The following is a 27795-nucleotide window of genomic DNA, read 5'->3' on the forward strand; positions in this document are numbered from 1 at the left end:
CCTTGGAGATACAACTGAGATTCACTTACAGCTCTTTAGCTTCATATAAGCCACAGCAAAACATATTCAGCACATATATAGGTCTTCTTCAAATTCACTGTGTATGTAGCAGGCTACTGGTTTAGAAACTGATAATGCTTTGGCAAGAAAATCCAACTCAGTTCAGAGACCAAAAAAAAAAAAAAAAAAAAAAAAAAAATCACTCAGGGGGAAAATATAACTAAAGGACATTTATTTGTTTTTCACTACCACTTCGTCTTGATGACATAAGTAAAGCGCGTCACCACCCCCACCCTGATTTGAAGAAGGGTTAGTACAGTGAATGTTGTAAAGCAGATATGAACAGTCTGAAGGACTGGAACCAACAGGAACTGACAAAAACCAACTTCCATCTAAATCATCATAAAAATGTTTAAGTAAAAAAAAAAGGAGTGGAGAGAAGGGGGCAAAGGGGGTTTCAGGTTGAACAAGATCCTCATATTTATCTAATACATTCAATCCTGGCTAGAGTGTACCAAAATGGAAACAGGATTACTATAATACAAAACTTCTACTACAGCACACTGTACACACCTGTGTTCCAAGCCCACCCCCATCCCCCTAACGCTTCCAAACTCAACTATTTCCCGGCCTGTTGGGCCTGTCGACGAAGGAGCACGTAGATCTTCTCTTTAATCCAGTCTTTGTTATAAGGCTGGTATGTCTGGGTATCAGCTCGGTAACTGAGGAACAGAAAGGTGATAAGCAAAGTTACAATGGTCAATTACTGTCACGTTTTTAAAACCTGAAATCATAACTGCCCAATGACGGCACAGATGTGCACATGTTCATACATGAACTTAATGAAAACATAAAAGAGCTGATTACATAACTGTTGAATTTTAAGCGATATGAAGTTTAGATCACCTAGTACCATCTTACAGCAGAAAAAGAAACCAAGGCCTAGAGATCTTAAGTTAAATGTGTAATGTTACACATCTACTTCTTGACAAAGTATGACCAGAAACCATGTGTTCTTTCTCCTACATAGTTACTATTTTTATGGTTCTTTTAGTGATTAAAAAACAAAAATTGAACACTAATTCAAATTTGCTAAATTTACTTTGAATCAACCTAAAAAAAAACCTTTAATATGTTACTGCCACAAAGATTTCTTCCCTGAAAAGTATTAACAGAAGGAAATACTTTTATATACATCCAATATTTTAGGATTTGCTTTTTAATATAAACAATGCTAGAGGCTGGGAAGGGTCTGGAGTACAAGGAGTAGCATTAGCAATGAAGCTCCAATAGGATTCCAGGGTTTTGGGAGTACAAGGCATCAACTTAATAGCCAAATCACTCAAGGTATCTTTAGAGGACTCAAAAAACAGAAACATTCCAGCTGACCTACAACTGAAATCTCGCTGGTTAAGCAATAAATTCATTTTTTTGGAGTTAAAAAAAACTAAAGCTATAGTATAAAAAAAGCAGACAACAAGTAAGCAGAGATTGCACACATACAAGGCACATCACAGTGTTTCAAAGCCACGGGCACCATCTGGTGGAAACATTGCATGGCAAAGGATGCAACTTGCCTTAAAAAACAACAACAACAAAAAACCCTTAGGGATGCCCTAGAAAAATGAAATATCTAATTTATCAATTATTGTTTCATTTTACCCAGAAGTCTCATTTTTTAGCTTCTCAGCAAAAAATTATATACATATAAATACAAATGATAGTAAATACCTATTAAGAAGTTGCCAACTGCTAGGTATTGCTTTAGGCACTCATCTGAATCAACTCACTTAATCCTGTTTACATTACAACCCTGTGAGTAGATAAAATTATTATCCTTGTTTTATAAAGGAGGAAACCAAGGCTCAAAAAAGTTCAGTAACTTATTAGCTAAGTGACTTCAGGCAAGGAGTGAAAGCTTAAACACTCCTGACCAGAGTCCTTACTGTGAACCACTAAGGTAGAAACCTACGGCCCAATTTTTGAAGAGAAACAAACTCCAAAGTAGGAATGCTTTACACCATTATCATATTCTTCCCCTGAATGGTAAGGTCAGAATCTGGTTTATTAAAAATGCATAAGCTTGCTACTTTTACAAAACATTTGGCTTTTTACTAATGTCCTTTTGTTACAATGAGAAATACTCTAAAAAGTAAACCAATTTTCTTTGACTATCCTCTGTTCACACGTCCTGATTAAATAAGTGCTAATCTAGTCTACTCCAAGGTAGGGCAGAATAGACTACAATATTTATATTAACACTGGAACAGAAATAAAAAAGGAAAAGAATTTTTCAGAACTATAATATCTGGGTGGGACAGCCTTATTTAGATCATTCCCCCCACCAAGATCACTTTAGAATCCATCAACTTGCATGCTATTTTCCAACTTAAGAAATAGTTAATAATGCCTTCTTTATGGAAAGCTGTATGTTGATGGCTGTTAACTGACACTTGAAAATGAGACAATTAAATGTTAAGTACATTAATAAAATCCCTAGCTGTTGGCACAGATAAATCTTTTTAGCCTACTGTTATGGTCAGTAAGTGCAGGTTTAGGGACTTCCCTGGCGGTCCAGTGGTTAAGACTCCACGCTCCCAATGCAGGGGGTGCGAGTCTGATCCCTGGTCAGGGAACTAAGATCCCACATGCCCTACAGCATGGCCAAAAAAGAATAAAAATAAGTGCAGGTTTATGCAAGAACAGAAGCTGTGGATCTGAGCAGGGAAATCAGCTGGGGTCTTCACTGATATCAAGCTGTCTTCCTGATTAGGAAGGAGTACCTTCCTTATTACAATAACTAAGGATAAAAATGTCCCTCTGTCTCTAAGCAAACAAGAAAAGTCCTCATCTTCGAAAGGCCAAAAGGCTGTTATCTTAATCTTAAAAAAAGCCTATTTAAAAAAGAAACAACAAAAAACAAAAAAACCCACCTAACAGATCACAGAACTGTGAAGAAATTTGTACTCTGATTTCAAATATATGAAATACAAATCCTTCATGAATAAATTTTACTATTAATGCATGGTCAGTTTGTTTTGGGTTTAATTATGTCAACAAAGTATCTTACTTATTCCATTCTTCCTCTACCGGTTTAAGGATAAATAATAAAAAATGTCTTGCCATTTAAACTTAATACAAGCAACGAGTACACAACAATTACAAACCAAAAATGAACTCAATTCTTGGTCTGAGGAATAACAGGCCAAGTCACAATCCCTGATTAAGGAGAGGGGCAGGATGTGCTGTCACAGTAAATGCCATGGCAATAGGTGGCCTCTTCGGAAGCAATTTTGGAAATCTTATTTCTCTGGAACATTCAAATAACAAAGTCATATGGGCAAAATGGTTCTAAATCCAAATTTGATTCTGAAAGTTTTCAAAGGCCAAAAGTTCAACATTAGAGATAGGAACATAAATAGCTACAGTTTACAGTTTTTCAGACAAGTAAAAACTATAGATTACCATTAATCTCTCTTTTATACTATCTGAACTACTACAACATAGAAAGAATTACCTATAATAATTAAATAATTATTGTAATATATGTAATTGTATATAATATATATAATTAAAGATGTCTTTTCTCTGTTTTGCTTTAATAATGCAAGTATTAGAAATCATTTTAGCATGCTAGACGTAGTTTCTGGTTTACACTTAACGCCACAAAGTTAGAAATGTTATGTTCTATCACTAATGACATACCTGTAGTATGTCCCTATAAAAGCTACTATTTTACTCTGTGTAACTTTCACTGTCAAAAAACCAACATAATACCTCTTTATTCGTTAACAGTACAATTTAACTCACTTGTGAAATTTGAAACTATCATTCTACTTGTGGCAAATTTTAAAGAACCAACCTACTCACTATAATTAAAAATAAAACCCTGCCTGATGTCAACCTAGTTAAAAAGGGAGTTCCTGCCATACACCTGATACTGTTGTGCTAAGGAAGCACTGCATCCTCACCAGTAGTCCTGTGAGGCAGATGTATCTAAATTTTACAATTTACAATTGTAAATTTTCCAAATAAGCAACCTGAGGTTTAGCAGTATTAAGCTAACTTGCCCAAGGGAGCTAGCAAATGACAGAGCCAGGATTCAAACTCAGCTATGTCTAATCCTAAAACTCCAGTTAGATCTTAACCATAACCTCCCAAGGTTGTAAGTAATTCCCCATCTGTTGCGAATAAGTGCCACATCCCAAACCATCAGGATTAGATACCCAATGTCTCAATAAGTGATTTTTATAGAATCAGAAAGACAGCCATTAATTTTTAAAATAAAATCAACAATTCATTTAAAGAATGAAATGAGAATATGCACACTAGCTCTGTTAAAATTTTAAGTTCCAACTGAAACATCCAATGTTTAAGTTCAAATGTGAATATTTCCCCAAATACACCTAGAACAAAGATATATTAAAAAACAAAACAAACAAACAAAACCCTTCATCACAGTGTAAAAATAAAATAAAATAAAATACCCACAGCTTAATCAGATAAATAACTTCCAAGATTTCTGAGAATATAAGACACTGCAAAATTTAGCATGAAAGACATCATATTAGATTCTTTCACTTTTATTTAGACCATCCTATCATTTCCGACTATAGCTCTGTAATGCAGATGAGAGAAAAGGAAGATTACCAATAATTTTAAAAAGCTATGCCTCGGGGGCTTCCCTGGTGGCGCAGTGGTTGAGAGTCTGCCTGCTAATGCAGGGGACACGGGTTCGAGCCCTGGTCTGGGAAGATCCCACATGCCACGGAGCAGCTGGGCCCGTGAGCCACAATTGCTGAGCCTGCGCGTCTGGAGCCTGTGCCCCGCGACGGGAGGGGCCGCGATAGAGAAAGGCCCGCGCACCGCGATGAAGAGCGGTCCCCGCACCGCGATGAAGAGTGGCCCCCGCTTGCCGCAACTGGAGAAAGCCCTCGCACGAACCGAAGACCCAACACAGCCAAAAATAAATAAATAAATAAATAAATAAATAAGAAAATCCTTTAAAAAAAAAAAAAAAAAAAAAAAAAAAAAAAAAAAAAAGCTATGCCTCAAATCATATTATATTGGTGACATGTATTTTAACAACCAATATTTACTCAATATCAACTATGTGCCAAATACTATTCTAGGCACTGGGGATACAGCAGTGAACAAAAACAAAGCTCCCTGTTCTCAAATTCTATAAAGTAAATAAACACATTATTGGTGATTTCATATCCACTAGATGATCCTGCCAACATCTGGGCCTCTCAGTTCCTTGAACTCCTCTCCTCCAATGATCTCATCTCCTGCCCTTCCTTGGCCAGATCCCTATACCTTCTCATTACCAGCAACTTCAATCTCCCAATTTCAAGCACCTTGTTCTCTGATCACTACTTCCTAATAATCCACCTTCAACAATCCTTTGACCCCACTGTGACCTGTAATTAATTGATCCTACCTGTCCCCACCCCATCCCAACCCCTACATGGTCATTCAGTCCCTTGCATACATCCTCAACTGTTCGCAAAATCTCTGCTGATAGAGACTCACCTGTAACCATTCAGGTTAAGAGTGACTAGGAAAAAACTATTATCACATGATTAATTTAACTTTAAATTCATTATCAAGTACCTCTTAAACCACACATTCCCTAACCCCTTCACCCTCGTAGATAATTTCTTACCTCTTTTCACAAGCCTCCGACACCTCCTCCCTCACCCTTAATTTCAAATGGTGTCCTTCTTCCTATTTTCCTGAGGTAACTAAAGCAATTAGAGAACAACTTCCCCAAGCTTCCACCATATCTGTCCATCCTTCCTACTTTACTATTAACGTACTGTCCAAGATCCTACCTAAAGTCATCAATTTTTCCCTCTACTACATCATCCCAACAGCCTGCAAACTTACCATTATTTCTCTCAGCTTAAAAACAAAGTTAAAGCGAAAAAAAAAGTATTCCTTTCTCTAGCTATAACCCCATTTCTCTGCTCTCCTTCTGAGCTAAATTCTTCAAAAAAGTTGTCTGTGTTGGCTGCCTACAATTTCTCTCTTCTCATTAACTTAAACTCACTGGGATATATAAAGATTTTACTCCTGTCACACGACCAAAACTGCTCTGGAAGTCACCAAAGACTTCCACACGGCTAAACCAAGAGTCAGTTCTCAGTCCTCATTAATTTGATCTACCAATAATATGAAGTACTTTTGAATTGGCTTCTAGGATATCACCCTCTCTGCCCCACCAAATTCATCTCCCTCTACTCTCCCCCTCACTTATTCTTCTGCAGCTTCACAGGGTTCCTTTTAACCTAATTTATTCACTGCTCAATCCCCAGTGCCTAGAACACACATGGTACATAGTTGGCACTTAATAAATATTTGTTAAATGAATATGTATGTGTCTCTTTCTGTGTGCGTCAGGCAATAAACAGATCAACTATAGTCATTACAAACCAACATAGCGTAATGTATATAGCTCTATTGGCCTCAACAGTTTTCTGAGTTTTTATATTAAAATAATAAAATTATAAACACATTTCATTAAAGACCAGAACTGGATCACTTGAATGTTCTGAGTGAACAAAATGAAATGGCTATAACTGAAACACAATGAAGAGATGCAGAAAACAAAACTCAAAAATTGCAAGGAGATGCTTATTTTCACCAGCAATCTTTGGTGAGACAGCAAGTCCAGGCTTGGCTCCAGTGGTGATCCAGGAAGTGCCTCAGAGTAGGACCTGTATGTTTTTCACCATTGAAAAATATTTTTTTCTTCTAGCACAGTGTCTGGCATGTAATAAACATTAAGGCATCTGGTGACTAAAGATCTCATTGTAAGGTACTTCCATTTTCCTCTTTAAAATTAGCTGTACTTATCCTCAGGCTCCTGTCCAAAAATGCTGAGACTGAGTTAAGCATTACAGACTCACTTGCTCCTTAGTAATAGTGGTGATAAGTAATTATTGAAATAAATTATAACAAGCATAATATGTTAGGAAAAAAATTTTAATTTGACAAACCTCTGAGAATAGAAAACATAAGGGTCTATATAAAAAAAAATCTCATTCTAACATGCCAAAATATACTTGATTAACACTGGGTGGAATTAAAATTAAATTCCATTTCAGTCCTATATATATTTACATTCTAAAAATAATGTCATGAAAACAGAATAATCTTAGTTTTAATCCAAAGTCAACCGCTTTAGGATAAAGACTATAACGGGGGAAAAAAAAAACTAAGAAAAAGATTATTAAGTTTAAGGAACAAAGTTCTCAGTTCAAAGTTGATGCATACTAACTGCATCAATTAGCAAAGTTGTTAAGATTTTCCTGTGCCTTTAGCTTTATGTTGACAACTTAATTTATGAGCCACATGCAGAAAAAATATTAATTAATACATAGTAAGCAAAACACAACGATCAGTGTCAGGCAGAGTGAGTTCCCAATACCATAAATCGCCTCAAACAAACAAACAGAAAAATACAATTTAAAAGATATGGCGGCTAATACTTACACAAGGCAGCTGAGGTCTGCCAGGTCATCAATGAAGTCAAATAACTGACTGATATCATATGTGATAGAGGGGCTGTTGGGATTCATTCTCTTCAGATGTTCTTCATACATTTTACAAACACCTAAGAGAGAGGGGAAAACCAAGATCTTACAATTGTATGAACTTTAGATATGAGTAGTGTTATATGCTAATATCATAATATTTATTTTTACAAAATTGGGCTGGGAAAAGAACAGTAAGTTGATCACTACTGTTTTCACTGTTGCCACTAGCAAATTTTTAAAAATTTTATAAATTCACCAGAATGTTGGTATCTTGTGCCTTAATAATAAAACTTTTTTTTTTTGGCTGCACCGTGCACAGCTTGTGGCACTTAGTTCCCTGACCAGGGATTGAACCTGGGTCCCCTGCCGTGGAAGCGCAGTGTCCTAACCACTGGATCGCGGGGGAATTCCGACAGTGTGTGTCTTAGCAGGTTTTTCAATAAATAAATATGTTCTATCCTGTACATACAGGTCTTCATGTACCTCTAAATTGACTTCATAAATTTCCTAAGAAAAAGTAATATTCAACCACAGAGTTGTCAAAAGCCATCTTAGTAAGGGTTTTTGATTGGCACTGGTGCACACACTGTGATCAGAAACATCACTCATAAGTTCCTTCATAGAAAGGGTGAAATGGAAAGGAAGTAAAAACCTTTTACAATGACGGAAATTTCATTGTAGCACTGACCCACAGTTACCATCATACTTAGCGGTGAAAGACTGAATGCTTTCCCACTCAGATTAGAAGAACACTAGAATATCCGCTCTTGCCTCCCTTATTCAACATTGTATTGGAGGATCTAGTCAGGTTGATTTGGCAAGGAAAAGAAATAACAAGCATTCAGATTGGAAAGGAAGAAGTGTACCTATCTCTATTCACAAATGACATGATCTTATATACAGAATATCTTAAGGAAACTACAAAACACAAACTATTAGAACTAATAAATGAGTGCAGCAAGATTGCATGATATAAGATCAATATACAAAAATCAATATTTCTATATCCCAACAATAATCTGAAAATGAAATAAATAGCATCAAAAAAGAATTCTCATGAATAAATTTAATAAAAAAGATGCAAGACACACACTGAAAACTATAAAATGTCACTGAAAGTAAAGATTTAAATAAGTGGAATGCTATCTCATGTTCATGGAATGGGTGACTCAATATCAAGATGGTCATACTCCCCCAAATGATCTATAAATTTAATGCAATCCATATCAAAATCTGAAGTACTTTTGCAGAAACTGAGAAGTTGATCCTAAATTTGATACAGAAATACAAGGGTCTAGGATAGTCAAAACAATATTGAAAAAGAACAAAGTTGGAAGACTCACACTTCCTGATTCCAAAACTTATTCCAAAACTACAGTAATCAAGACAGTGTGGTACTGCTTATGCATAAAGACAGGCACACAGATTAATGGAATAGAAGCAAGAGTCCACAAATAAACCCTCACATCTATCGTCAACTGCTTTTTGACAGAGACCAAGACAATCCAATGGACAAAGAGTAGTTTTATTAACAAACGGTGCTAGGACAACTGTACATTCACATGCAAAAGAAGAACTTGGATCCATCTCACGCCATGTATAAATATTCACTCAAAATGGCCCCGAGACTTAAATGTAAGAGTCAAAACTATAAAACCCTTGGAAGAAAATACAGACACAAATCTTTTTGACTTTGGATAAGGCAATGGCTTCTTAGATAAGTTGGACTTCATCAAAATTTAAACCTTTTGTGAGAATCTGCCTGCCAATGCAGGGGACACGGGCTCGAGCCCTGGTCTGGGAAGATCTCACATGTCGCGGAGCGACTAGGCCCATGAGCCACAATTGCTGAGCCTGCGCGTCTGGAGCTTCTGCTCCGCAACAAGAGAGGCCGCGATAGTGAGAGGCCCGTGCACCGTGATGAAGAGTGGCCCCCGCTTCCCACAACTAGAGAAAGCCCTCGCACAGAAACGAAGACCCAACACAGCCATAAATAAAAATAAATAAATAAATTTAAAAAAAAAATTTAAACCTTTTGTACGTCAAAGGACACTATCAAGAAAGTGAAAAGACATACCACAGACTAGGAGAAAATCTTTGCAAAACATATATCTGATAAAGGACTGTTATCAAAAATATACAAAGAACTCCTAAAATTCAACAATAGGAAAACAAACAACTCAATTAAAAAAATGGGCAAAAGATCTGAATAGACACCTCACCAGAGAAGATATACAGAAGGAAAATAAGTGTTATGAAAAGATGCCCAACATCACGACATGAGGAGATTGCAAATTAAAATAATGAGGTATCACTATACATCTATTAGAATGGCAAAAAAATCCCAAACACTGCCAATGCCAAATGCTGCCACAGGAGCTCTCATTCACTGCTGGTGAGAATGCAAAATGATATAGCCACATCTGAAGAGAGATTGTCAGTTTCTTACAAAGCTAAATACAGCCTTACTATAGGATCCAACAATCATACTCCTTAGTATTTACCCAAAGGAGTTGAAAGCTCAGGTCCACACAAAAACCTACACAGTAATGTTTATAGCAGCTTTATTCATTGCCAAAGCTTGGAAACAACCAAGATATCCTTCAATAGGTGATGGATAACCAAACTGTGGTACATCCATACAATGGACTATTATTCAGCAATAAAAGGAAACGAGCTATCAGGCCACGAAAAGCATGGAGAAACCTTAAAAACATATTGCTAGGTGAAAGAGTCGATCTGAAAAAGCTACATATTATAATTCCAACCATACAACATTCTGGAAAAGGTGAAACTATGGAGATATTATAAAGATCAGTGGTTGTCAGAGGTTTGGGGGGAGAGATGGATGAGTAGGTGGAGCACAGGGGATTTTCTGGGTAGTAAATGGTCATTACACATGTCAAAATCCACAGAATGTTCAACGCAAACATTAATGTAAACTACAGACTTTAGTTAATAATGTATCAGTATTAATTCTACAATTGTAATAAACGTGTCAAACTAATACAGGATGTAAATAATAGGGAAAACTGGGAGGGCGTGGGAAGGAAGCACGGGTATGACAGAACTGTACTTTCTAAACAATTTTCCTGTAAACCTGAAACTACTCTAAAAAAACTAAATCTATTAATTTTGTTTGTTTTGTTTTTTTTTTTATTATTATTAGAAGGCTTTGTTTGTTTTTTTTGTTTTTGTTTTTGGCTGCGGTGGGTCTTCGTTGCCGCACGCGGGCTTTCTCTAGTTGCGGTGAGCAGGGGCCACTCCTCGTTGCGGTGCGCGGGCCTCTCACTGGTGGCCTCTCTTGTTGCGGAGCACGGGCTCTAGGTGCGCAGGCTCAGTAGTTGTGGCGCACGAGCTTAGTTGCTCCACGGCATGTGGGATCTTCCCGGACCAGGGCTCGAACCCGTGTCCCCTGCATTGGCAGGCGGACTCCCAACGACTGTGCCACCAGGAAAGCCCAAATCTATTAATTTTAAAAAAGGGATGCGGGGAGGGAAAGCTCTGTATTCCAGAGGAATATTAACTACTATAATGAAGAAAATTACCATTTGGCAACCACCATGTGAGAACTGATTCCAGTATTTCCATTTTAACTTTTAAAATGGAAAATAAACCACCATTACTAATTTTAAAAGAAAGAAAAAAAAAAAGAGCTATCAAGCCACAAAAAGACATGGAAGAACCTTAAATACATACTGCTAAGTGAAAAAAGCCAGTGTGAAAGGGCTACATATGGCAATGATTCCAATTCTATGACAAGGCAAAAACAATGGAGGCAGCAAGGAGACCAGTGGTTGCCAGGCAGCAGGGATGCGGTGAAGAGGGATGAACAGGTGGAGCACAGGGGATTTTTTAGGACAGTGAGCCTATTTTATATGATACTGTAATGGTAGATACATGACATTATGCATTTGGCAAAAGCCACAGAACTGCACAACACAAAGAATGAACCCTAATGTAAACTATGGACTTTAATAATAATGTATCAATACTGGTTCATCAACTGTAACCAATGTACCATACCAATGCAAGATTTATTAATAGGGGAAACTGGGGTTAGGGAGAAGTATATGGGAACTCTCTGTACTTCCTGTTCAATTTTTCTTTAAACCTAAAACTGCTCTAGAAATAAAGTGTATTCATTAAAAAGACAGTGTATGTACAAAGTCTACCTTTATGGCAAGTAAGGATATCAGCACAGGAAGGGACCCGAGAAAAGAACAAGAGCCTTGCTCTTCTAGAGCAGAATCTGATGGCAGGATCAGGAAAGCTTAGAAGCTGTCTCTAATTACTACAAGTAGCTTTTTTCCCCCCACAGGTCTACCCATTGTTGGTTTTAAATGAAGAGATTTTAAGTCTAACCCTGTTAGTTTCAGATAATCAACAAATTCAGGGACATGCCCGCAGCAAAAACACCGACTATAAAATCTTTATAGGAAGAAGTGAAGACTGTGCAATTTGCTAGACAGGGTGCAGGGTGGTTTACTTGATGTAATGATTACATGTAAAGATGAATCCAATTTGCGATGATCCAATCTATGTGCTCTCATCTAACGGTTCACTGAGGGCTAACGCTTCCCTTCACGGGGGCGCCAGCTTATCAAACGTACAGGAAAGTACACTGATTTGGTTCCACCTGCCTTTATTCACTGAGGTAATTTTTTACTTTTTAACATTCTGATGGACTAGCTTTTAACATTTATTTGTTTAATAAGCAGACCATCAGGTTCTGTAGGCACTATTAGGTTCCTCGGGCCTGCCTTAACAACTCTATAGTGCTTGAGTTTAACCACAATATATAAGGAATACCTGTAAAATATTTACATAACACAGTAACAAAATAACATAACAAATAACAGAACATTTACATAACAATCAGAGGCTTGGGAAAGTCATTATATAATGAGCTTGATTAAAAAAAAGTAAAGTAATATTTGCAACAGAAAAAGACAGTATATATAATTTATATTTCAAATATTCAACAAATACGGTCCTAAATATCTACTTTCCTTGCTCAAATTAACAATGCAAGGAATCTGGAGAAAAAACCAAACCCAAGACACCTGAGAGTTGCAGCACCTACCACTCTCACCCCGGGCCAGCGTGGGAATGGGGAGTTTCTACAGCCCGGCCCCCCCCACCCCCCAACACCTCCCCACCCCCGAAACAAACTCAAAGATTTCTACCCCTCAACTAGTGTTTAAACTTACCTTCCATGCATTCATTCACAGATTCATAGTCAGCATAAGTTCTGCCTTCTGGTCTCTTGGTAGGCTGTACCAGCAAAATGGTGTGAGACTGTGGAGGGAAAAGTGATTTCAATATAAGTTTCCAACTCATATTTGAGAAATTCGTAGTATGAGATAGAATCTCCATTCATGACAAATGATCATTGGTTATTAAAACACTATTAATCAGGGTGCTCCTTCTACAATACTTATGCCTTTGCCCAAGTGTAGCACCAGAAGCTGGATTACCTTCTGTAAGGTCTCTCTTAGCCTCCCAGTCCTTAATGAGTGCTTTCTCAAACTTTTATTGCACTTACTGACGGCAAGTACTCAGCATAAGCTACCCTGTACTGTTTTTTCTCTTTTGCACCTATCTTCCTAGTCAGATTATAAACCTGCTTAGGTGTTCTATCTCCATTGGTCACTTTCTAGCTCTAGCCCTACTAAGTCCCTAGTAAAAACAGATAATGGGCTGATGAAAGGAGAGAAAAAGGAAGACACTATAATGACTGCAAGCACTGCATCAATCTATGTTCTTTTTCTAACTTTAGCACAACAGTGAAGTCACATCTTATCCAGGGATTAGATTCAAGTATTAAGGCGTAAGATAAATTGGCAATATAAAATTAGTATATATAGTTAACATTACCCTAGAAAATCCATTAAATTATTCACCTAGTAGATGACTCACCTTAAGGGGCTATGTTGTACCAAAATAATGTATTTTTAAACTCTAGAATCACACAAAATAGCTAGAGGATCACATTGTAGGAGATGTGAACAGGCCTAAAGAACAGCAGATATACTTTTATCTTCCATCTCACCCTCACTGGGGAGCACGTTTTTGTTAGTGGGTCTATTTCAGGGTTTCTCAACCTTGGCACTATTACATTTGGGGCTGGAAGATTCCTTGTTGCAGAGGCTGTCCTGTGCATTGCAGGATGTTCGGCAGTATCCCTGGTCTATTCCCACTAAATACCAGTAGTACCTGCACTCCCCTCTCCTGGCCAAGGTGTGACAACCAAAAATGCCTCCAGAACACTGGTCTGTTGAGGGTACAACCCCTTCCAATTTTTTGCCAAGTGTGTTAAGGCTTATTAATTAAATTCAAGTATGATGTAACCTCACTGTAAACCCAATCCTAAATCAAACTATTCATATTTTTCTCTTCTGCTGTACTATTATTTTTGGGTAAAAAACAAACAAAACCTCCTAATTACAGGAAGCAAACTGTTTTGAAATGATCAGAATTTTTAACCACCAACAATCTGCAACTGAAATAAGCTGAGGCCTAGACTTTCTGAACAAATCACCCCCAAAATAGTACTTTGAACAAAATATGAAAAACAAAGGAATTTATCGTACTCCTCCCTCCCCATCAAGAGCTGAGTCATTCTGATTAAAAGTTTGAGGATTTGAAATAAAACAGAACTTGATGACAAGAGATGAAAAGTAATTCTCACCTATAACGACCTGAACACAATCAAGGCCTTTCTTAAATAGTGAGTAAAAGCTAAAGAAAGCAGTATATTAGATTACTTGTTATTTATAAGTTTTTATAAGTCACCAGTAGTTTCAATAGGTCATATGTTGAGAAGAAAATTAATTTATAAACTACATTAGCATTCCTGCAAAAGGGCCTGCCCCATACACTAGCCATACCAGTTGCTACTATATTAATTTTGTTCTTATTCTAATGCAAAATAAAGGATTAAGTCACTTAAGAGAGTAAAGATATGGAAATGCCTATACAGTATGCTTTTTATATCTACCCTTAAAGTGAACCTGAGCGAAGTTTACTGTTTTCAGTACTTACTGCCCAAAGACAAGGCTTAAAAATTAAGAACAAGAAATGACTAAATTTACAGAACTGTAGTCAAAATGGTTATTATTCTTAAGTGGCAGTGCCTTTCTGTCACCAGTTTAAGATCATAATACCTCTCAAACCAATTTTGGTCACTTTCTTCTTATTGGAGCCATTTTTGGAACCCTTTCGTTTTACTAAAAATCCAAATATATTTGCCCTATCAATTTTTTCCTTCTTCTGGACAGATTTGGTCCTGGCTTTCCTTAGGGTACTCTTTCTCAGGGGAATGACCAGTTCCATATATATATATATATATATATATATATATATATGTATATACACACACACAGACACACACACACAACATAAGTACATACAGTTAAACATATATATTTATATTTGCCACAATAGGAAGATAACATTGTGAAACCTAAATCAGAAAAATAAAATTTATGCAGAATTACCTTAATAAAATCCTTATTCTGATTACCAAGTGGCTTTGACTCACTCTAATGAATAGTTAATCTGGCTTTGTTAACTTTTTTAAAGTCTCACAAACATGAACCCTAAGAATACTCATTCTACTGCTGCAGAAATACTACAGTGCATAACATTGGCTCTTTAGCTTCAAATGCTTCTCCCCAACTACCAAAAAGAAAAAAAAAAAGAAAGTGAAGCTGGTATCTTCTGTAAAGCAAAAGTACTTAAGACTTTTGAACCAACAATTGTTTACTTTAAATACAAATTCCAATTTTTAATTCTATTTGAAATGATAAGGAATTATCACTGATATTTGTTCAACGAGAATGGGTTGTTGATATTAACTGCTGTCATTTTCCCAGATTTTGATCTAAGCATTTTAATACAATACCAAATAGTGACATAAAAGGCAGAGAAAGAAGGAAACTCAGAGATGAAACGACTTGCCCAAGGTCACATTGCTAGTTATAACAAAACGGAAACTGGAAACCCAGTCTTCTAATTCCTAGTCCTCTTTGGGAGATTATGTTGGGTCAAACATTGAAATTCAGAAAAGGACAACCTGAAAAAAGTTCCTTGTTAACAATAGCTGCATAATCTGTTAATAACTGCAGCAACCAGAAAACGAAAATTGAAGTGTGGAAGTATCCACGACTCCTCAGAATCCCTGTGAGCGTCTCCTTTTTGCGGATTACAAAATACACACACACAAGCAAAAAACAAAAAACCACCAACAACCCTTCCCACCCACTCCACTACCAACCCGGTCAGATTCTAAGGAACCTGGACCTTCAGCTGAACCTATCTTTTCAGCCTCCAGCCCCAAGAGAATATAAATAACGATAAGCACAGGATTAAGGGCTGAAAAAACAAAAAAAACCCAAAAAAACCCACACCAAACCAGGCCTCTGGAGGTCTTAGAGAAAAGGAAAAATATTACATATTTTTCCAAAAAGGCAGAGCACAGAAAAACAAAAGCGAATAGCTGAGAGAGCACGCTACAAAGCAAAGACGACCCCTCCTGGCCCACACGCTGGGTGCAGTAGACTCAATCTGTCAGCTTCGGGACAGGATTGTCATACATCTCTCGGCCATTGTTCACACAGGAAGCTAGAGAGTTTGGAGGGAAAGGGCAGCCTCCCCACGCCTGCCTCTACCAAGCAGCAATCGGGAGAAAGAGCATCCTCCGCACCGCACGCTTTGCCCGAGCCAGCCGGCGGGCGCGCAACCGCAGGGCGGACCCTGGCTCCGGGGCCTACCGCCAGGCCCAGCGTCTCCGCGGCGGGAAGGGGAAGGGTCGACCCACATGCCGGAGGGCCGAGCAGCAGCATGCTCGCGCCGGACTGGTTGGGGAGAAGATGTATGGGCTGGGGTCACCCTGGAGGCTGGGGGCTCGGGGAGCCGGTTAGGCCTTTCTTACCATCGCGCCAAACTGTCGCTGCAGCCGTTGCCGACTCCTCTGCCGACTCCGCCGCCGACTCCGCCGCAGCCCACGAGTTCTGCCGCAACGCAGCCAACAGCCAATGCCCGCGAGATGAGCCGCCGGAAGTCGTCAGAAAGACACCGCGAAAGAACCTTTCGGACCATAGAGACTAACATATTTCCGGCAGCTAGAGCAGATACTGACTCTGTTTCAGCCATCTTGGAAAAGGGCGATGAGACCCACGGAGAATGTATTGGAACTTGAAAAAGAATCATTTTCTTTTTCAAGACACTGTCTTCCGTACTCTCGTTATTATGCATGCGGCTAAAGTGATCACTGGTATAGAGAGTGATACAAGTCATCTTTCAATGGCCCCACTCAAAAATGGCGGCAGTATAAGAATTCCCGGAGCATAGGTCAGTTGTAACCCGGAAGTACCCTTCTAAAGGAGGGGGTGGTAAGGCAATCCGGAAGTGGAGTAATGAAGAGGTGCCACTTGGCGGCCATGGCAGCTGTAGTATCGGTGGCTCCGGGTCAAGGCCCAGCGGAGTGGAGTAACATGGGCAGCACTGGGTATAGGGCAGAGACAGCTTTGTATCAGCTTCGCTGCTGAACCCCTAAGGCCCATCGTTAGAAATCTGCAGGACTCCTTTCCTCATTCTAGACTCGGAAGAGAGTTTGCCGGGATTGGTGGGCTGGTCCCAGACCTGGGAGGATCACAGGCGGGGCGGCTCCAGGGAGATAGGGCCGCTGGAAGAACGAACAAGTTCGCTTGGGTTTTCATCCTTTTCTGCTGCCGTCTGGAACGCTGTTCGTGGAGGAAGTAGGCCCATTGTGCCACCCTTATTCCGACGACTGAAGAAATCGCTCACTCGCATATTTTCCCATTGACTTTTCTCATCTGTTAACCCACGGGAATCCAGTGACTGGTATCGGAAAATTTACGGGCAGGGACCTAAAATTGTTGAAAGTTCTCTCTGGTGCTAGTATCAGCAAAAAGGGGCTGTTTCCAGTTACGTTCAAGAGAAAAGTGCCTCGTGAACACATCTGCCGGTGGGGAGGACCAAAGAACTGAAAGTCCACTTGTTATCTTTGAACAACCACACGCGTTTAAGAACCTAAGCACCCCTCGAAGCCTCGAGAATTTGTAGTCTGGTGGTGGGTGAATAAAGGAGGGCAGAATGGATGATTTCATCTCCATTAGTCTGCTGTCTCTGGCTATGTTGGTGGGATGTTACGTGGCTGGAATCATTCCTTTGGCTGTTAATTTCTCGGAGGTAAGAAGTTCTCAATTTTCTGTTAGCTGTCAGGATGGCAGCTGGGAAGTAGTGACAGTTGTAAAGGGAAGCTGCTTCCCCAGTTAATATCAGAGCTAAAGGTCTTATTAAGGAAGACTATCTTTTCGAAAGATGCATAATATGTAATAATAGAAACAAACCTCCTCTTCATCACTAGAGTTCTTAACGGGGGTGGGTGGATCCACTGAAGATTCTGGAATACTCTGAACTCGCTGAAATTGCATACCAAAATTTGAGACTCTGTGCATTTTACGGGAGAGAGGCACCATAATGTTCTTTTGATACCCAGAAGTTCCAAAGACTCAAGATTCTAGATTGCAATCAAAATATAAATGGAGTATGTTGTTTGTCCATATGAGTTGAAATCAATATAACTTCTCTTTTTGAGAAAATCAAGCATAGCTTTTTGGGAAAAGGTATTTTTTTGGATACCTGTAATAAGAATGAAGTAAGAAAAACACTAAATTAGATTGTTCTTAAGTCACATTTCCTTTTAAAGAAGGCGAACATTGAATGGGTTTTTGAAGTTGTTTTCAAATGTTTGTTTAGAAATGAATTTTTTTGTTAATATGGTTTGACATTTTGTTTAATTTCTTTGATTCTTTATCATTACTTGGACAAACATTAACAGGGAAGAATGATGAAAGCATTGTTCAATGAAAGTGCAGATAGGTTCTTCAGATTGTCATAAGGAGTTCACAACATGCATAGCGCTCAAAGATTGAGGGAGAAAAACTACTACATTCAGGATTTCTTGAGTATACCTTGGGGTTCAGCAGTAAGATAGTTTCACTGCCAGTCCTGAAAGTGCTTTCAAAGAAAAGGGGAGTGGAGAATGGCCTGAAGTATTGATATAAAGGGAAGGTATAGGTGAGGTGTGAGGTAGGCCTTGAGGAAACCTGAAGAAAGAGGAGGCATTTATTGCTGGTAAAGAAAATAACCTGTGGGTGAGAAAGAAGGTGGAACTAGGCATTATGAGTTTGAGAAATAAAGCCCACAGCCAGATAGGGGGACTTGAATTGCTGCTGCTCCTTTTCTGTTTCCTTTTTTTATCCGTTCCTTTCAGCATCTAATGATTGAGCATATACATTACCTAATTTCATTTTAAAAACCCAGTGAGGTACAGATGAGGAGACTAACACTTAGATCATGTAACTTGGACGAGTTCATGAAGTGTGTTAGAGTCAGAGCTGTTTTTTCAATCTCAGTTTTTCTGACTCAGAGCAGTTCTTAGCCACTCTGTCCCTTGTGGCAGAGGTAGCAAACTGGTAGCCCATGTACCAAATCTAGCCCACAGACTTACTTTATTAGGTTAGCAGAATGTTAATTTTATTGTTATTGGTTTTTGTCTTTATTCCTCAAGGTAACAGTTGGCTAGAGCTGAGTAGTGGTAGATTGTCATGGTCCTTCTTGGCTGTGAAGCCTACTTCACTCATTTGGGCTACCTGCCTGCCCAGTCCTTTGTGAGCCTGCTATCTCTCCTCTGGCATAAATCATATTTTCTTATAACTACAGTAGAATTGAGTTGATATTATTAGGGCTGACATTTGTGAAGTTTAAGTTGGTTTGTATATTTTAAAACTTATTGAGATAACATTTATCAAGAATTATAATTAATTCAAATGAAGAACTGGTAGAACTTTTTATTTCTATAAAATTCTTAGACCTTTTCCATTTTCAGTATTTTCTCAAACTGTCTTGAGTGATTTTTGCAATATGCAGGTATATGCTATCTTCTTTTCTTACTGAAGGAAATGTGTACGTGAGTGGTGTAATTAACTAGGCTATTAATAAAGATAATTAGTATGATATGTCACTTATGGCTTTCTAAATGGATGATCGAATGCTCTTTTTCCAGATGCAGGTCTTGAAATGCTATAAATCATCATTCATAATATCTGTTCATTATTACAGCAGTAACTGCATTTTGAGCTGTTAGGACAAAAATAAAAGTTATGTATAACTTAGTTAAAGACATTTTAGAATTCAACTGGTGATTTTTATCTCCAAGGAATTAGCATTTTTTTCTAGACAAATTATACTATTATTATAGATCAATGTACTGTGAAACTAGTGAGATGATAAATGTGTAAAAAATAAACTTCATTCATGGAGACTAGGAAGCACAGTTTCTACCCTTAGAGAATAGCTCCCCAAACTCCTACATTGGCTAAACAACTTTTCTTTTTAAGGAAGTCTAGCTTTTCTTGGGGACTGGAGTTATTATAAATAAAAGGACCAATAAACCTAATTTATTTTGCAGTTCACTTTCATTTATATGAAAAGATAATGCTTTTTATTCATGTTCTTAATCTGTCTGCTGCTTTGTCATGCAAAACTTTTTTCTTCAGAATTTCTCAGAGCAGGAATAAAAGATCAATAAAGCCATTAATTATGGCAGGATTAGTATTTGGAAATGAGTTAAAATCAAGTAGTCTGAAATTGCTGTAGCAGTGGTGTCTAGCTGCCATATCTGACCATCAAGAGGTTTGTGTGGCATTGATTTTTTTGTCACTTTCTCCACTGCCTTGCCCCCCAACCAACTTTCTTGATGCTTCTGTAACTTCCTTATGCCTAAATGACTTCTAAAACAAAGGAACAAAATCTCTGATTCTCAAATGCATTTATAAGTGACTGATAATCAAGATGCTTTCTTCTTCAGCATACGGGCAGGAGAAAAATTAAACTTGTAAAGGCAGCCAAAACATGCTTTACACAAATGAGGTTTTGTCAGATAAAAGAGTTGGACACACTAGTTTAGCACTATATTGTGTTTTTAAGATTCATTTGTTAATGAGCAGTTTTCTTTGACTCTAAATGAAAATGCTACATAAGTAGGTTGAGAGCCTGCAACTTAACATTACCTAGGATAAACCCAGCTTATCAGGTGCTCTGACTGAGGAATGAAGTTCAGATATAAATGATGGCCAGTGTGAGATTTTATATTGATGGTCTGAGGATTGTCATTTACCTGAGCACGTCTCCTCTTTGTCACAGAGCTGGGAAAGTAGTGTTTGCACCAGAGCTCTAGGGCAGCACTCCTCAGATTCTCTGGTGCATGCCAGTTTTTGTTTAACTTCCATTCCATTGCAGAGCAATATACATGTGGAAATGAAATACTAAGAGAATGAAGTGGAAAAAAGGCATACAGAGCTTCCCTGGTGGCGCAGTGGTTAAGAATCTGCCTGCCAATGCAGGGGACACGGGTTCGAGCCCTGGTCTGGGAAGATCCCACACGCCCAGAGCAGCTAAGCCCGTGAGCTACAACTACTGAGCCTGCGTGCCACAACTACTGAAGCCCACATGCCTAGAGCCCGTGCTCCGCAACAAGAGAAGCCACCGCAATGAGAAGCCCGTGCACCACAACGAAGAGTGACCTCCGCTCGCCTCAACTAGAGAAAGCCCGCGCACAGCAACGAAGACCCAACACAGCCAAAAATAAAACAAATAATTTTAAAAAAAAAGCATACAAAATACAAGCCCAAATGCAGTATTGTGAGATTTAACAGACATACAATTACTCCTATAATTGTAAATATCATATTGCTATAAAACTTTTTGAAGGCTTTCTCTCATTTTGTACTTTTCTTATTACAGACCAGTTTGGATTATAATGCCACATTTTTCATGTGTTGAAACAGTATAGATCCATAGATATGCAGATGAAAGTAGTGCTATTCTTACTTCAATAAAGTTTGTTTTTTTTTTTAGAAGTTTATTTATTTTTGGCTGCATTGGGCTTTGGCTGCATTCCTGCGTGTGGGCTTTCTCTAGTTGTGGTGAGTGGGGGCTACTCTTCGTTGCGGTGCGCGGGCTTCTCATTGCGGTGGCTTCTCTTGTTGCGGAGCACGGGCTCTAGGCACATGGGCTTCAGTAGTTGCAGACCGTGGGCTCAATAGTTGTGGCTCATGGGCTCTAGAGTGCAGCCTCAGTAGTTGTGGCACACGGGCTTAGTTGCTCCGCGGCATGTGGGATCTTCCTGGACGAGGGATGGAACCCGTGTCCCCTGCATTGGCAGGCGGATTCTTAACCACTGGGCCACCAGGGAAGTCCCTATAAAATTTTTAAGGCAATTAGTAATGCACTAATTTCAAAAGGAACTGTCTGAGATGGGTAGTGTAGGTCAAAATCAGTGTCACTGCTTGAGCAAGCTGTTTAACATCCAACTCTTCTTGTCTTAAATGACTTTATAGGATTGTTGTGAGGATGTAAGGAAATAACATAAGCACAGGGCTTAACACTGTATCTAGAACATAATAAGAACTTTAAAAAACACTGAGGATTATTCTCAGTACTGATTGTGAAAACTTTTTTTAAGATTTTCATTTTTATAACTTTGTTCTAAATTATAATTTTTAAACCTTTTATTTTGGAACAGACCTCTATTAAGGGGTAAACTCCCCGCCTCCCCCAATCATGAAACTTCTCAGCAATTTGGAATCCAAAAAGTCTTGTTTAGGGGTTGGCATTCCTGTTCACCATGAATGTTTCATTTGGAGAGGCCAGGGCTTTTCCTTTGGTCTCCCTGCTTTATAGTATATTTCTTAGTAGTTAACTTTCTCTTCTTCATTATACTTATTCTCATTTTAAGCTTTGTTTTGTTTTTCATGTGTTAAAGTTTTTATTTTGTGTCTAATGATAATAACTGACTCATTCATAATAAATCTCTTTGGCGCTTTGAGTTACCACCAAATCAAAGGTTTGTGTCTAAAGAACGAATTTGTTCAGTATGTTTTTTCTCTGACAATTGATTATTTTTAAAATAGATTTGACAAAGTTGCATTTTTAAGGACTTTTGCATTTTCTGGTGTATTAACCTTTTATTCTTTTATGGTAATACAATAGATTTTACAGTTGTTTGGAATTTCATTTCTAAATGTTAGACTTTGAAACTTTGAGTTCTCTGTAGTTTATCCGTATCTGGAAAGCAATCAGTAACTTTGTCTTCCCTCCGATTATTGTCTTATAATGTTATTGTCTCATAAGTATCTTTGCTTGATAAAGCTAAGTTTGAATCAAAGTCTAGATGCAATCTGATTCAATATTATTTTCCTGAAAAAGTTATATGGATAAACATCATTGAAATTTATCTGCATAATAATATTAATAATAGTTAATGCGTATTGAGCTCCTTCTATGTACCAGGCAATGATGTGCATTATCTTATTTAATCCTCAGGATGAGACTATGAGATAGATACTCAGGCTTGAAGACATCACATACCTGGTAGAGGTGGGATTTGAACTAAGTCAGTTTGATTACCAGTCCAAAGCACTTGACCATTAGATGATATTTTCTTTCCTAATGAACACTGTAAAGAAGGAATGAAAATATTATGGATCTAAATCGGCACCTTTAGCTCCCCCAACTAGGAATATCTTTTGCATCACTAACATTTTACCTTCCAGAGTACATCTCATGCCTTGTGCTTACTCAGTGTAGCAGAATTAAAACTACTGAGGTAAACAATCTCTGAATACCATTGAAACCTATAAGAAAGACTGAATATGTCTTAGATGCCCTTTAAATTAGCACCTGCCAAGTTGGAATCTGAAGCAGTTCTCATTTTAAACTATTCAAGATTAACTTCACACTCTATATCTCAATATCTTCATAGTTTAGTCAATTCTAAATTGTGCTCTTCAAGAATTGACATCCTTTTTGAGGGAAGAAGACCTGAAATGGATTCAGAATGCTTCTGTATGACAGTCTTAACCTCTCCTCTCATTGAAGATTTTAGATGTGAGACTTTGTTGAATGACAGTGAAGTTTAAGAGCCTCTGTAGCTCAGTTCGGAATTCCAAGTAATAAGTAGTAATGCTAACCATGAGTACAGGTATTTCTTAAAACTTACGATGGAATTATAAAAATCTCAATTCTCCTTTAATACTAATATTCAATGTCTAACTTCATTGCAATAGAAGCAGGTATTAGTTGGTTTGCAAATTCCTCTGCCCTGATTATATGGATTTTTAAGGGACAGGGTCTTGGGGTTAACTACTAGATAATTACATTAAACAATCGATTGTGAACCCTGTATTTATGTGGAGATCAATTTTCTATTAACCAAAAAATTATGCCCTAGCTTCTGCACCTTGTTGTATATGTTCCTTTCTTTAATTCTTTATACATTTGACAAAGGCAAGTTGGGGAAAGAAGACAGGTGCTAAAAGCAAAAGATGAAACAATGAAATAGGTTTTATAGAGAAGCAGTTTAGCATGGTGCTTAAGAGTATAGATTCTGGAGCTAGACTGTGTAGGTTCAGATCATGGCTCTGCCATTTGCTGGCTTTGTGAGCCTGGACAAATTACTTGAACTTTCGCTGCCTCTGTTGTACAAAGTGGGGATAATAGAAGTATCTACCTTATAGGATTATTGTGAGGATTAAATGAGTTAATATATGTAAGGTGATTATAATTGAACGTGCCTGGCTTAGTAAGTACTTAGTGAATGTTATTATTAATAGAGGTGAAGGAAAAGAATATTGATAGCACCTCTGTTATGTAGAACTTGTCCATCCAGAAGCCTCAGCAATCTAAAGGACCAGAAAAGTCTCTGATTAACTAAATAGATAGCCTTAAGAGCAAGCATTTTACTTGCTCTCTACCGTTCTTGGCTCTCACTTGGCTCCTGTGTATCTTTTTATGTAATTTTGGTAAGCTGGTGTGCCAGTTATCAATTTATTGCCTCTCAGCTCCAAATTCACTCTTCATTAGCTACGCTGCAAAAATGGATGTGGGCCCTTTAAATATTTTTCCTTTGCCAGCTGGCACAATGTTAAGCTTTGTCAGTAGAGGATACTGGAGAGAAGTTGTAAGAAGAAGGGGTTTTCCCTCTTGGTTCTGGCAGGCTTGCTCAGCAGGCCTCCTAGGCGACTTGATTCCTGTAGCCCAGCCAGCCTCACCAGTGTCCAGCTTCTGCACTGCAGGTGGCTTTCAAAGCCCCAGACTCCTGCTGAACACACAGCTTCTCCAGCACCCAGCAGTCAGTAGTTCCCACTGGCAACCCCGTCTTGGGTGGTTTTATAGGAGAGTGTCTCTGGTGAGACCCTTTCCCATGAACAGTTTGCCCAACACCCTAGAGTGCAGATTTCCAGTGAGTTAACACCAGTCTGACACCACAGAAACTTCTCTGCTTGTGATATTGTGATTTATAATAAGAAGTATGTATTTGCTTTTCCTCCTTTTCCTGGCACAGAGTTCCTAAAACCCTTGGAATTTCCTAAATGATAAGAGCCATAAAGGTGTCTTATTATGTGAATGAGGTGACTTTTGGAAAGCCACTGGGTAACCTAAGGATGGGGGCTTGTCACCTGGAGAACCAACCACATGATTCCAAGGGTTGGAACTTAACAGTCCCACCAGGGAGGGGAAAGGGGATGGAGGTTGAATGAATCGTCAGTGGCCAGTGATTTAATCAATCATGCCTATGTAATGAAGCCTCCATAAAGCCCCAAAGGATAGGGTTTGGAGATCTGGTTTGGTGAACACATGGAGGTGCTGGGAGAGTTGCATGCTCAGAGAGCATGGAAGCTCCGTGACCTTTCCCCATACCTTGCCTATGAATCTCTTATATCTGGCTGTTCTTGAGTTATATTCTTTTATAATAAACAGGTAATCTAGTAGGTTAAATGTTTTTCTGAGTTCTGTGAGCTACTCTAGCCAATTAATTGAACCCAAGGAACCTCCGATCTATAGCTAGTTGGTCAGAAGCACTGGTAACAACCTGGACTTGGAATTGGCATCTGAAATGGCAGGGGGCCAGTCTTGTAGGACCTGATGCTATTTCCGGGTAGTGTTAGGATTGAACTGAATTGTGGGACACCCTACTGGTGTCCAAGCATTGCTTGGTCTAGGGAAAGCCCACCACCATACATATACCTCGGAATTGGTCCCAGACCTTTTACTGCTGTTCATTGAACCCCAGCCATGCCCTCTCCAGCAGGGTTTGGATGTCAGCCCTTATGAGACCTCTTCTTTGAGCAGATCTTATTTTGGTCCTAGGTAGTCACTGCTCCTTTTAGCTGCAGTTCTTATGTTCTTTAGAGTTTTTTCTTACTGGCTAATTTCTCATTATTCCAGTCCCCTTTTATAGTTACTCTTTGTATTAAATTTTTCTGGTTCAAATTACTTTATGATTTCCATTTCTTGACTGAACCCTGACTAATACAGCTAGGTAATGGGTCATAAAATCATATAAGTATTGAGGCTGAGCAGTGAATCAGGCCTGGAGGAAGATAAAACGGTCCAAGTGTCATGATGTGTGGCAGCTAACCTCCAGTGTCAGTGCCTGGGCGTCTAAGGGAGTCGTGAGGACCGTGGTCAACTGTGGCACAGAAGAGCATGTGCCATTTGATGACACCAGCCCTGCTGTTGCCAAATCTTCCTACTTTTCAGAAGTTGGAGATCTGGATTTTTATATGAATCTTCTAAATTTTATACTTTGGCTACTAATTCAAATACTATTGCGTCGCTGTGTGGGTCAAAAAACCTGTGTTTTGGACTTCCCTGGTGGCGCAGTGGTTAAGAATCCGCCTGCCAATGCCGGGGACATGGGTTCGATCCCTGGTCCGGGAAGATCCCACATGCCACGGAGCAACTAAGCCCGTGCGCCACAACTACTGAGCCCGTGCTCTACGGCGCACGTGCCGCAACTACTGAGCCCATGTGCTGCAACTACTGAAGCCCGTGTGCCTAGAGCCCGTGCTCCACAACAAGAGAAGCCACCGCAATGAGAAGCCTGTGCACTGCAATGAAGAGTAGCCCCCGCTCGCTGCAACTAGAGAAAGCCCACGTGCAGTAACAAAAACCCAACACAGCCAAAAACGAAACACAACAAAACCAAAAAAACCCCTATGTTTTGAAATGCCAGTCTCAATCCTCTGGGCTGGACTGTCTGATTTCTAAGCTCTCTGTAAAGTAGAAAGAGCAAACTAGACGGGGTGGGGCAACAAGTAGAGGAAATAAGTCACAGTATGACAACAAGGGGGGAGACTGAAAAACATTTCAAATTACTACAAAACCTAAGTGTTCTGTAGTAATTTGAAGTGTTACTACGTGTTTAGAACCGCTTGGTAAAGGGGAAAACATCTCTACGTGCGTATTAAGGGCACTGTGCTCTCTACTCCCACCACAGTATAATAATTAATAATAACAGTAGCTACAGTATCAACTCATGTGTCAAGTTCTGCACTGATTTTAACAGTAACATTGAAAGGGAAGAATTCTTATCCTGTTTATAGATGAGGAAACTGAGCCTCAAGGTTTACTAAGTTCAAAGCCACTGTTTATATAGCCTCTAATTAAATGAACAAAAAAAATGTTTTAAGCCTGGCTATATAATAGGGATTCTTTGTGGCAAATTTAAAAAATATAATAATGTGTAAAAGGAAAATAAAATCATCCACTGTCCAGTGAGAATCACTAGTAACATTTTTGTTTCTTTTCATTCTTTTTTTTTCTATTTGTTTGCATTTTTAAATGGTGGATTATGTGGTATATGTATAAATTTACATTTCCCGTTCTTTTACCTGGTAATTATAAACATTTTCCTTTATTATTAAAAACATGTTCTAAGCACTTTTTTGGGGCGGGGGGCATGCTGCGTGGCTTGTGGGATCCAGGGATTGAACCTGGGCCCTTGGCAATGAAAGTGCCAAGTCCTAACCACTGGACCACCAGGGAATTCCCTATAGGCACGTTTTTTTTTTTTTTTGGCTGTATTGGGTCTTCGTTGCTGCGTGCAGGCTTTCTCTAGTTGCCGCAAGTGGGGGCTACTCTTAGTCGCGGTGCGCAGGCTTCTCATTGCAGTGGCTTCTCTGTTGTGGAGCACAGGATCTAGGCGCGGCGGGCTTCAGTAGTTGTGGCACGTGGGCTCAGTAGTTGTGGCTCGCGGGCTGTAGAGTGCAGGCTCCGTAGTTGTGGCGCACAGGCTTCGTTGCTCCGCGGCATGTGGGATCTTCCCGGACCAGGGCTCGAACCCGTGTCCCCTGCCTTGGCAGGCAGATTCTTA

The 27795-nt window shown here is 38.9% G+C and overlaps 2 protein-coding genes across 3 annotated transcripts in view; one reads left to right on the plus strand and one right to left on the minus strand.

Moving 5' to 3' along the window:
• Window positions 1-215: 215 nt before the first annotated feature.
• Window positions 216-16605, minus strand: ERH (ERH mRNA splicing and mitosis factor). The gene is made up of 4 exons (XM_007184360.2): window positions 16483-16605; window positions 12758-12845; window positions 7501-7621; window positions 216-722 (listed from the first exon to the last, which is right to left on the minus strand). Exons 1-4 carry the CDS (start codon window positions 16483-16485, stop codon window positions 620-622), a joined length of 315 nt encoding a protein of 104 aa, XP_007184422.1. The 5' UTR covers window positions 16486-16605; the 3' UTR covers window positions 216-619.
• Window positions 16606-16958: 353 nt separating this feature from the next.
• Window positions 16959-27795, plus strand: part of SLC39A9 (solute carrier family 39 member 9) — a 48087-nt gene continuing 37250 nt past the window's right edge. For both annotated transcript variants that reach the window (XM_057542437.1, XM_007184361.2), the window contains exon 1: window positions 16959-17762. In XM_057542437.1, the coding sequence (XP_057398420.1) occupies window positions 17667-17762 (96 nt within the window). In that variant the 5' untranslated portion in view covers window positions 16959-17666. The remainder of the gene's footprint in view (window positions 17763-27795) is intronic.

This window comes from Balaenoptera acutorostrata, chromosome 3 (assembly GCF_949987535.1).
Source record: "Balaenoptera acutorostrata chromosome 3, mBalAcu1.1, whole genome shotgun sequence".
Taxonomy (NCBI): domain Eukaryota; kingdom Metazoa; phylum Chordata; class Mammalia; order Artiodactyla; family Balaenopteridae; genus Balaenoptera; species Balaenoptera acutorostrata.